The sequence below is a fragment of the Tinamus guttatus genome, unplaced genomic scaffold (genome assembly GCF_059628265.1).
Source record: "Tinamus guttatus ecotype Peru unplaced genomic scaffold, ASM5962826v1 Tinamus_guttatus_pri_ptg000055l, whole genome shotgun sequence".
NCBI classification, from domain to species: Eukaryota; Metazoa; Chordata; class Aves; order Tinamiformes; family Tinamidae; genus Tinamus; species Tinamus guttatus.
In genome coordinates, this window is record NW_028288589.1 from 260,244 (window position 1) to 271,694 (window position 11,451).

General features: G+C 38.2%; 2 protein-coding genes across 2 annotated transcripts; both read left to right on the forward strand.

Moving 5' to 3' along the window:
* Positions 1–494: 494 nt before the first annotated feature.
* CENPQ (centromere protein Q) lies at positions 495–4,336 on the forward strand. Its single transcript, XM_088540089.1, has 8 exons — positions 495–669; positions 1,515–1,572; positions 2,144–2,267; positions 2,452–2,520; positions 2,707–2,836; positions 3,246–3,365; positions 3,619–3,696; positions 4,157–4,336. Exons 1-8 carry the CDS (start codon positions 517–519, stop codon positions 4,283–4,285), a joined length of 861 nt encoding a protein of 286 aa, XP_088396215.1. The 5' UTR covers positions 495–516; the 3' UTR covers positions 4,286–4,336.
* Positions 4,337–7,547: 3,211 nt separating this feature from the next.
* GLYATL3 (glycine-N-acyltransferase like 3) lies at positions 7,548–10,781 on the forward strand. Its single transcript, XM_010225191.2, has 5 exons — positions 7,548–7,634; positions 8,081–8,188; positions 8,492–8,618; positions 9,303–9,429; positions 10,317–10,781. The coding sequence occupies exons 1-5, from the start codon at positions 7,557–7,559 to the stop codon at positions 10,741–10,743; spliced, it is 867 nt and encodes a 288-aa protein (XP_010223493.2). The 5' UTR covers positions 7,548–7,556; the 3' UTR covers positions 10,744–10,781.
* The last annotated feature ends 670 nt before the right edge of the window (positions 10,782–11,451 follow it).

Consider the following 11,451-nt stretch of genomic DNA (forward strand, 5'->3'; position numbering starts at 1 on the left):
AAACGGTTTCCTAACGACTCGGCGGGGATCGCGCGCAGTCCGTCCTGGCGGGAGTGCTGAGGAGACGCCGAGGACGGTGAGTCCCGTCGCAGGTAGCCCCGATGAGGGGGGTTGTGGAGATCTACCCTGTGTAAACCGGCAGCCACGGGGAGACGGAGTATTTTTTGGGGGGGGGGGGGGGAGTTTGGCAGAAACTACAACTCCCGGCATGCCTCCCGTCCTGAGGGTGGAGGGCGTGAGGGCGGCTGAGCAGCGTTGCATGCTGGGAGTTGTAGTCCTCCGCCCTCCATGTGCAAGAGGTTGCCTGCTGTCGCGACAGCCGCAACCTCGGCGATATGGCGGACCGCGACCCTGTGTTTCAGTGGGCTCTCGGTTGTAGCTGTGGCTGTCGCTACTGCCAATGTGAGCACCTGTTGTGTCGTGACAGGGGCTGCTGTATGTCAATGGGTGCCGTTTCTGATAATTGCTATTTTTCTTGTGTGGGGTGCTTCTTCCCTTCCATTTGGTTTACAGATAATGAAACGCTGCCACGCTTCTTCCAATAAGACTGGGGAGACCTCTGTTGAGGGAACAGTGAAAAAGTCCCGTAAGTCAATACATGGACGAGGGTCTTCCAGCAAAAAAACAGGAACAGGTGGAGGAAGAAAAAAACAAAGTCAAAAAGCAGAGGTAATTACTACTTTGAGTCAAACAGATGTGAAAAGTAACATTAGAGAAAATAGGGATTTTGCCTTTTTTTTCTTTTTTTTTTTTTTTGCCCTTTTTATTTATTTATTTATTTTTATTATTTTCTGGGGGAATGTCAGAGAATATTTCACAAATTCACAAAGAGAGAGTATTTCACAAAATCGAGGTAGTGCTCTTGAGGAAGTATTTGTACAAACATTTCCTTAGAGAAGCACTGCTGTATCTATGAAATATGGAAACCAGAAAGCAACATGTGCTATTATGTGTGTGACCAATAGAGGGAAGTATTGTCTGAAAATTAAAAAAAAAAAAGGGGGGGGGGGGTGGGGGGGAAAACTGGCTGTGCTTTTGAGCAGATTGATGAAATGTGTTCCTTCAGCTTAAGTGAAGCTGGGTCAATTCCAGAGAATATCCTTTGCACATCTTAAAGTTGGCCTAAAGAGCTTTCTATTGGAAAAAGCCTGCTTGACAGCTCATATCATGAGCATCATTGTCTTAAGATGTGTCTGGATAGAAAAAAAAAAAAAAACTTTCTTAGTGCATTTGTTATTTCATTATCTTAGTTTTGGAATAAGTGGAAGTAAAAAGTGGCTTTATTTGCTTTAGAGGAATACTATTTCCTAGTTCACAAAGCCTTAGCTATAGTCACTAGTAGCAGACCTCTGTCAAGCACTGAAGTGCCTTCACAACTTCTTCTGTAGCAAGTTATAGTACAGTATACAGTAGTTCTTATTATACTTTTATTTACAGTATAGTCTACAGTAAATAAATGGTTCTGCAGCAGCAGATGACTCCTAGTCGCTTTTGATTTAAACTTTTCTTCTCAGCAGGTCACTCAGACAGTCAAATGGAAAGCTAAGGAACACAGGAACTATTCTCCTGCAGGTAAGAATATATTTCCTTATGTTTATCTCACAACACTTTAATGTTTTGGGAAGCACTAAAATGAAAAAGTAATAACTGATATTTTGAACTGATAGATTTATGAAATATGCCATTGAAATAAGTTTCATGATTTTCTTTCTAAACAGTAAAAATGATTAATCACAGTAAAGTTTTAGTCACTGTGTATTCATATAATATATGATGTATATGCATGTACTAATTGTATACTTTATTTGTAGGTAGTGTTCTCTGGTTCTGGATGCTTGTGATAGATTATTTTACATTTTAACTCTATTTCGTTCTTGGTTTTCTTGCTTGTATCACAAATGATTTGAGGAGGAACCTACTATTTTGTGCTTATTGCACAACACACTACTTAAAACTGTGAAGTACAAATCAGTACCACTTAATATTGAAAGATAGTGAGATGATATATTTGTTGAGAAGGAAAAATCTTAGCTAATACATTTTTGACCACCATGTGGTTGAATTTTTTTTACTACAAAGCTGTTTATCTACACTTGAAAAATCCCCCCCAATTTCTCTTTCCCCTTCTCCCTCCTTTTACTAGTACAAACAAAAGAAAATGGTTCTTCAAAAGAGATGAAACTAAGCAGTGCTGAAGTAGCATCTTGGCAGACTCTGTCGGAGAGCAGCAAGCAGTTTCTGGAAACTATGATGAATTCAGTAATACTGTAAGTGCAAAATATTCTGGTGATTCTTTTCTGTCTGCTTCTCTAAGCAATAAAGTAAAACACAAATACTTATCCGAAGTTGTAAATTCTCACCTAGGCAAGGTTTGACTATTTACTCTGCTTGCTGAGTTCTTTGTGCTGCCTGGGTCTGTGATTAAAAATTATGCCTTTATTTTATTTCCAGTTCTCTTTTGTGCCAACAAAGAGAGAGGAAAGAAGATGTTCAGAAACACCTCAATTTACTGAAACAAAGGTAAGAAATTTAAAAAGGGGGCAGAGAAGATGTGTGGAAATGGAATGTGGTTTATCCAGTTATTTTTGTACCACGCTGATAGGATTGCTTCTGAGAGCAATCCTATCAGAAGGAAAAGTTGATGGAAAATCAAGGAGGGAATCATCTTGATAGTACAATTCAGGCTTTCCTTTTTTCCTAATGCAGGATATTGAGATTTTTCAAGACCTTAAAGGCACCACCAAGGAAACTGGGCAACCTGAAGAGTTTGCTGAGTCTTCAAGTGGCAGAGAAACAAATGCTTGAGACAAATGAAGAGTCTTTGGTACAATTAGAGGTATGAAAAATAAGAATGGGAAGAAGATGTATCTTTTCTGTCTTTGGCTTTTTAGTGTGTTGCAACCTTTTAGCAAAGGTGCTGCCCCTCTAGTCATTATTGTCATCCACTTTCTTATTAAGCAGTGTGTCTTTTTGACTGTTTTCTCAGTTATTTAGCTGGTGCTTTGGAGAAGGAACTTAGAAGAATTGGGAAGTTTTGAATACTCTATCAACAGATAGAGATGATAGTTCTTTAATCCTGTTAACTTTTTGTTCTACTTTGTTATTTGTTTGTTTTTGTGAATCCTCCTCTCTAGTCTTAAGGACAATTTGTTTGGGAACTCCTGCACAGTATTTGATACACAAATGGGTCACTACCTCTAGAGAAATTTTTATTGCTGTTCTCTCTTTCTGTCTTTTTACTTCAGGAAGAAATAAATGAGGCTAAACGATCAGCAGAACGCATAGAGGAAACTGTACAGCAACTACAGTACAAAATCCAGGTGCTCAGGAACCAGTTGGAGGAAGATGAAAAAAAGGCTAGCAAGGTATTTGCAACAAATATTGCTGCCTTCAGATAAGGAGAAGGTGTGTTTCTTGTGTTAGCCCATCCATGTTGTTTCCACTGACAGCTTAATAAAAGGGAGGTCTCATCTATCTTTTGGAATTGTACCTTTTCAGTCGTTCTAAGCTCAATTGTAAAGCTAAGATTTTTTTTTTAAAGAAGTTGAGTGATAGCAGGCAATTTCTTTTTTTTTCCTACTTCCATCTCTTTTTTTTTTTTTTTAATTCACACCATAGGTATTCCAGCAAGACTGCAGTGGAGCACTCCACCTTCCGGAACTCCCTACGCGTAGTTTAGAGGCACCCACTCTGCAGGTGAGCAGGGAGTGTATTTTTAAAAACAGCGTGGCAAGGAGAAGGAGTGGCACAGAAACTGCCTTTATCACTTAGCTTTCTTAGCCAGAAGGGGCAATATATATTAATCTTTTTTTGTTGTTGTTTGTTTTGTTTTTCATTCAGAACTATATGCCTGTGTGGGTTGTTTGAGTGAGTGTGGATTTGTTTGTTGTGTTTTTTGTTTGTTTTTGCCTCTCTAGAAAGCATACAATGTAAGGATCCCTTGCATCTTTCTAGTGGCACTGTGGTTCTAGGGAGCATGTAATCATTTCTGAAATAAACCACAATGTAGCTCCAGAAAGAAAGTGTAGTTGCTTAAGTTTAGAGAGGGATTAAAGATGCACATTTATTAGTCTGATGGAGTGAATTTCCTGTTGGAGTCAGTAAAATAAGTCTCCTTATTGCCTCTTATTCTTAATAATTTTTTTTCTTTCTTTAGAAAGAAATTTTGAAGATAAAAAACAAGAATGGTCTTCTAAAGGATATGAGCATTATTCAGCAGTCAGCTGAAATGAAGGACATGTTAACCCTCATGGAAAAGATCTATGAAAAGGTGGACTTCATTTGAGAGACCAAAATATATGGCAGCTGCTTTGAAGCAAGATAACCTCTGCCAGTATTCTATACTATACTGACATGTAAATACTTTTGAAGACTCTCGTGATTTATGTACTCCATCAGGAAATTTTTTGACCAGGGAGGTCCTCTTCCAATGAAGATACATATTTTCTTAGAGGAAGAGAGATTTATTTGCATTTTTATAGGCTTGGGCAATGTCAAATTAGAAAATGCAGTGCTGCTTGTGAAACTATCACATATTTCAGAGTTAAAATCCTCTTTAAACTTGAAGCACCTAGTAAAGTTAAGTCTATGTAAAGCAGAGTTGCAAATCCCCTTTCCAGCTTCATTACCTTTTTTTAATAAAAAGGCCTATACTGCAGGAGACTGAGTTATTTTTATCAACTATAGAGGTTTTCTTACCTTGTTTTAAGCAGTAAGTTGAAAATGTATTTATACCTCGTTTATGACTGGGGAAAGCAGATGAGAACATTATGCAGTAAAATTTTCTCAATAAAAATCTCAGTTACGTACTCCATATTTCATTAATTGCCAGGTATCCTTCAGCCTTAGAAAATGAAGCTAACTGTACACTTTCCTTCTGCACTTCCTTGTCGGCAGTAGAATTTCTCTATTAAAGGATCCAGTTATTATATAGCACTTTCCCTAGCTGAATTATCATTTAGAAAACTTAGCAGTGTTTTTAATGTTGACTTACCAAGAAAACATTTGTGCGTTTGTTTATAAGCTCCTAGTACCTTTAATGAGGCACAAGATAATTATCTCTATTTCCCTCTGAGAGATGGGTTGCTATGTTTCGAATCAGGACAAATGGGTATGAAAAAGAAGCAGACAAGTTTATGATGGGTATTATCTATCAGTGGCTATTAAATGGTTAGAAAGCAGTGTTGATCCAGGAAATCCCTGAACTGCTGATTTAATCATACATAATGATATTCTGAAGGATAAGATACTGAGTTCAAATGAATTATTGTTTGTATCTGTAGCATTTCTTATCTTCCTACTAGAAAGGCTGTAATCAGAGTGCTTTGCAGTTGTTCCTGTTTGATTAGATCTTGATTTTTGTATCATCAGGCTGGTCTGACAGGAACGAACAAAGAGTCAGGCAAGGGGCCAAGAGGGCTGCAATCCTGCTGTCCCAAGACAATACTTGTGGCTGCTTTGTTAGGTTGATTTCCTCTTGGGCAGAATACGTCTCAGTTTACTTCAGGTTCCAATTCCTCATGGCATGCAGCTTAGCACTGAGCATAAATCTGATCCCTGAGAGGAAGAAAGATAAGTATGTATAAAGCGGTTCATTGATTGATACCAATGTGGAGAGATTAACTTCCCAAGGAAAAATTAAAGGTTCTTATTGGAGCTCTGTACTTTTGTACAAACCACTTAACACTGAATTAGCTCTGCTTATGGAGTCCCTCCTCCTTAGGAGGTGTGGTTGGCTCTTGCTTTCATTTCTGTGCTTCCCAAAAGAAATAAACAGTAAAGCTTTTAGGAAAAATACACCACTTTGGAACAATACAACTATATTTTCAGTGTCAGTTTTTTCTCTGCTTGTGCAGAAGTCAAGTGCATGCATTTTCTCGTAACTTCAAGCTCATCATTACGCTTTGGAAGTACGAGGTACGAGACTGATCAGGTAATAAGGTAAGTGATCAGTTGATCTATCAGTGCAATATTTATTTTCACTCTAAATGTATTTCTAGACATAGAACTATAAGAGGCATCCTTCTGTAAAAGTAAGCATACACTCAAGCACATCAACATTGTCTTTAGTTATAGATGCACATGCACACTGACTGCACTTTTGTGACATGGAAGCAATTTATGCCTTGGAAAGGGTTAGAAAATGGCTTTATGAAAGGTGGATATGCTCATGTTATTGTAGGTATTTTTTTGTGTGCATGTGAAATGAAATAGGGAACTAGGAGAGAGCTTGAAACTCATGATAGACCATATTGATCTTGAAAGATGTTTTCCTGTCTAAGGCACAAGTATGTTGGTGTGACCACGTAAGCTTCACTACATTGTTAATATTCCTTAGCATTTATCGGGGGAGCAAATTGCCTGTACACGTGTTGTTAAATACTGTGGCTTACTCGGTAAGGACACCAATAAGCAACTCGATTACTGTTGATTGTTAGTTGTTTTCCCAAATGACACCTGTCATTTAGAAATTGGACTGGCTTGAAATATACTCAGCCTGAAGCAATTTCAAGCACGCAAAAAAAAAAAAAAAAAAAGTGGAATATAATCTTAGAAGAAAGGCAGGTGAGTCCATTTGTATTTAAAATAAGTCCATAGAAGCCTTTTTCTATAGGCAACAGATCAACCACAATACAGTGATCTCGGGAAGACTCCATGCTCCGTGATTCATTTTTGGCAGAAGATCTGCTACAAGGCTCACAGGTATTCTGATTTATGTCACCATGTCAAGACCCTTCTATATTTATAGCAATTAGTACTTATTTCCTACAAAATCATAGGAAAATCATGTTAATTAACACCAACCCTATTTTTTTTTTGTCTGAGTTATCTCTCTGTTGGATGAATCCCTTTGAAGCAGCTGTGTGTGTCTGATAGACAAACAGGATTTGGAGATGGATGATCACAGAACCCTTTGTTACAGGATTTGCTGTTCCATCTACAATCTTAAGTTGTGATTAATTTCAAGACCTTTATTAGGTGAAGACTGAAGGTGTTTGATGGCTACAATGTAAGGTTATGCTTATAAAGGTAAAATACCATAAGATGTGATAGGTTATATAGTGAGCTGCAGCAAACGGATTTTTTTTTTTATGTAGATTGGTATAGATTGGAGGAGTCAAAAAAAAAATAGTGGATGTGATAGTTTTGGGAAATTGCTCATTAGTAGTTAGTAAGAGTTCAGCCATATATAGGCTTAAAGACTTTAATGTTAACAGTTTACTTATGACACTTATTTCTGACATTCACCAGCAAAGGTTAATGTGTTTTCTTGTCAAATGTTAGAAACACTTCTTTGAATCTCTCTGTAAGCTACCTGGCTAATGTTGCCAAACACCATCCCATCTCACTGATCTCTGCACGTACATCTATTGAAAAATAAAAAATATATTTATCCCCCAAAGCTTTCCATAGGAAAATGGTGAAAGGGAGGACTTGTAGGAGCTACTGTATTTTATGAAGCTGTCAGTTATATCACCCAGTTCCCACTTTTTTTTTTTTTTTTAACATGACTCTTCACACCTTGTCTGTATTTCCCAAGCAGGTCTGCAGGAAATATGCTGGTGCTGAACTCTTCCACTAAACTGCAGATGCTGGAGAAAATGTTAATGTGGAGTTTTCCCGAGTCCCTCAAGGTAGCACAAAATTGCTAGTCTTTTAATGGTGTTTTATCCATGCATTAGGACATTTGTCAGGGAATTAAAGCTACAGGCAGATGATTGTGGTTCTTGTGGACTGGCTGAAGACTACACCTGAGATATCTGTTTGCTTCTGCTTACTAAACCGCTTCCACATACTTAAGAATGAAGCAAACCAACTATTCCCCTCTCCAAAACAACTAGAGTTGCTACAATGGATGGAGCAACTAGAGTTGGACAATGGTTTATTTGTCCAGTAATATGCCTTACAGATCTACGTGTATGTATGCATCTATAGCATATGTGTGCCTCCAACTGAGAATCTGAATGTGTACTTTCAACTCTGTGTTCCTGGTTCAGTCCTTGGTTTATGAGGAGGGCTGACAGATACCACATTAACATGTCTCAAGCTGCCTTTCTTCCCTTGGCTCTTTATCCTGCAGGTTTATGGGGCTGTGATGAATATCAACCGAGGGAATCCCTTCAGGAAGGAGGTGGTGGTGGACAAGTGGCCAGACTTCAAAGCTGTTATCACCCGGCCACAGAGGGAGGTCAGTTGAGGTGTTTTATCTCTGTTCCTGAGCTGCAGATAAAGCTTCTTCTCAGCTTCGACAGAGCAATAGTATAGCTATAGAGCAAAGCTCTATAAATAAATCTCTCTTGCTTGAGAGTCCCTGCTGAGAATACCAAAATAGTTATCCTAAAAAAACACTCTTTCAATCTCCAACTATCTGTTGGATTTGTGGGGATGGATTTTTCTGAGTCTTGGAAAATGGAAAAAATGCAGGGAAGAGGGGGAGAATTTTTAATTCTTTTAAGTTTTTTTTTTTTTTTTTTTTTTTTTTTTCCTCCAGAGTGACATGGATGACCTTGACCATTACACCAATGCGTATGCAGTTTTCTACAAGGAGCTGCAAGCTTACAAGGAGCTACTGGAAAACACAAATACTATTAACTGGGGGCAAATTTTTCAGATACAAGGTATAGTAGAGCTCTAATTTATTTTAAAAAAGCAAAATAGATGAAGTAGGTGGTTTAAAAAGTCTTAAGTCAGTGTGGATCCTGTCATTCTACTTTTTATATAAAAGTTTATTTCAGTTATTTCTTTGATCTAAGATTTTTTTTTTTCTTTTTTCCCTTTTGGTCACAGGATTCTGTAGATGACATACAGACTGAGCAGTAGTGATTGTAAATGTGGTAATTAGAGGTCCTTTAAAAGTCAGTGGTTGGAAGCTAAGCCTAAACAAGATCAGAATGGGAAACAAGACTGAAAATTTTAGTAGTGAAGGATACTAACTAGTAAAAACAAAAACTTGCCTATGCAGTAGGTGAATTTTCTGACGTGAAATTTTTGTATTAGGCCTGTCTACATTACTAGGGTTCTAGCTGAGTATTAGATTTAGATGGGGAGGTCATGGGGAGAGTGACTGTGTGTTTTAGGAGGTTCAGATTAGATGAATAGCATGACAGCTACTGATCTTTAGTTATACAAAGTTATGACCAGAGTGTGGAGAGTTGTAAGTTTGGAGGTCTTGTATACCTGCATTGTTCCATAAAAGGTGTAATCTTGAGCTTTTATTTTCAAAATATGCTTTATTTTAAAGGTGTATTACTTTTATTTATATATATATATATGCACACGCCTATATATATATACACACATAGGGCTCCAGGATGGAATATGGGAAGTATCTAGAACTGTGGCTTTAACTAAGGAGGTACATGTGAAAACATCCTCTTTCAGGGCGATTATCCATTCAGATCCGGATACACTGCCAGCTATCAATTTCCAGTATGTATAATCCTGTTGATAAATCTTATTACTCTCATATTATATTTACAGCAAGTACTTTTTTTCTGCTTTATATTCTAGAATAGTTCTCATCCCTTCCTCTCTTGACAAATGAATAGCTTCCAGAGGTCCCCTTTCCATCTTATTGGAGTTTCCTGTGTTGAAGCTCATTAGGTTTCCTAGATGGATCTGGGATTTCTGCAAAGTTTCAATACAGGGCTGTACAGAATTGTTTGAAGGACTTCTATATTTTCTAATGTTCTCTGCTTATCAGATATTGGTCTGCCATCAGAGAAGAAGAGCAGGGGAACCAGAGGACCAGTTTTTCCTGGAATGTCTGAGTAGCAAACTTGTAAACTAGAGTGAATCCACCAGTCTGGGAGGCTGAGAGATTAGAAATCAAATCCCTTCCACTCTCCTGTGGTAGCTAGGATGACACTTTGGCTACTTGCCTTCCTTAACATGTTGTCCACTCTTCCTGCAAGGATTAAAACACCCCTGGCCTGTGTCATACATACTTAGGATTTCACATGTGCAAAGACATAAAATAGTCTGGAGTTGAATAGTTGAGAAAACATTTTATTCAAAAGAAACAATGCAATTTACAAATGTTCCAGGAGGGAGTTTAAAACATTACTTCAATTATGTTGTTAGTAGGACTGGAAGATAACTTGCCAATTATTTGCATGGCAAATTTAGAGAGGCCCTCCCCTACCCAGTGATTCCCAGACCTCCAGCTGAAGGAATTCAGTTGTCTTTGGTTCCCTTTTCTGATAAGGAGCTGGAAATCTATTCAGCTGTAGAATGTGTCTTTAAATCTAGTGCAGTTGCTTGGAGAATGTTAGGAACAGCTTTCTGCCTAATACATTTACTCTACTGTTTCTTAGGATGGACCCTAAACTAACAGTGTCTTATCTGGACATCTCCCACGCCAGCCTGCTCAATGAAACGTGGTCGCGCAGAGGCAACCCAAGGTGCCAGCGGTACCTTGCTAACCTCATTTGCTGCTTCCCCAGTGTCTGTATCTTGGATGACAAAGGGTGCCCCCTCTCCTGGAGCCTGACAGACCAGTTTGCCACCATGATTCATGGTTATACTCTTCCAGAGCATCGAAGGAAGGGTTACAGTCGGCTTGTGGCTACCACTTTAGCTAAGAAATTACATAGTCAGGGCTTTCCGGCACAGGGCAATGTTGTGGAGACAAATATGCCATCTGTAACAATGCTGAAAAGCATGAATGCCCGATTTCTTCCCTGCTCCTTTTTTAGAATGATTCATACGCCTTTTCATTTTTTATCTAAACCTCGCTTATAGCTCTGTACTCAATTTGTGCGCTATAGAATTATTGGTGACACTTAACAAATTGAGTTATATCTGAAATCAGACAGAAGAATCTGGTTCAAGCCTAAAGTCAAACATGGAAATTGCTTGTGCCTTCTCTGCTCATGGCAAGCTGCTTACGGCAAGTCCAAAAGACTTAGAAATGCGTGTAAGTTTAATAGCTGTACTTGATATTTCCTTTGTACTGCCCCTATTGAAGAATTATTCCTTCTGTGTAACCTTCATAGTTGAGGAATTAGCTATCTACAACAACATCCTTCGACATCTGTTTCACTTGATGTCAGCCCTCAGGCCTCTTCTTTCCCTAGGATGACTTAGAAGACATTAGTCTGTGAAATTATGAAGCAGAGAAAACCGTAAGATTATTTTTTAAAAAAATGAAATAAAACTGAATTAAAAAATAAAATAATAATAGAAAAAAACAAACTTTAGTAAATAAGTCTTTCAAGATCCAGTTCAGGAAAAAAATCCTTTCTTTACTGTATCTCCTTTGTAATCAAGGTACATTTATCAAGGTCACTTTTTTTGCTAAATCTTAATCCTGAATCCTTTAGATCCTAACCAAGATCACACAGCAAGACATAATGCAAAGCACTGAGCCTGGGTCAGGGGAGACCCACGCTGGTGCTTTCACTATGGCATCAATAGCAAAGTCCTGCTTTGATTTCAGGTAGTTACGCA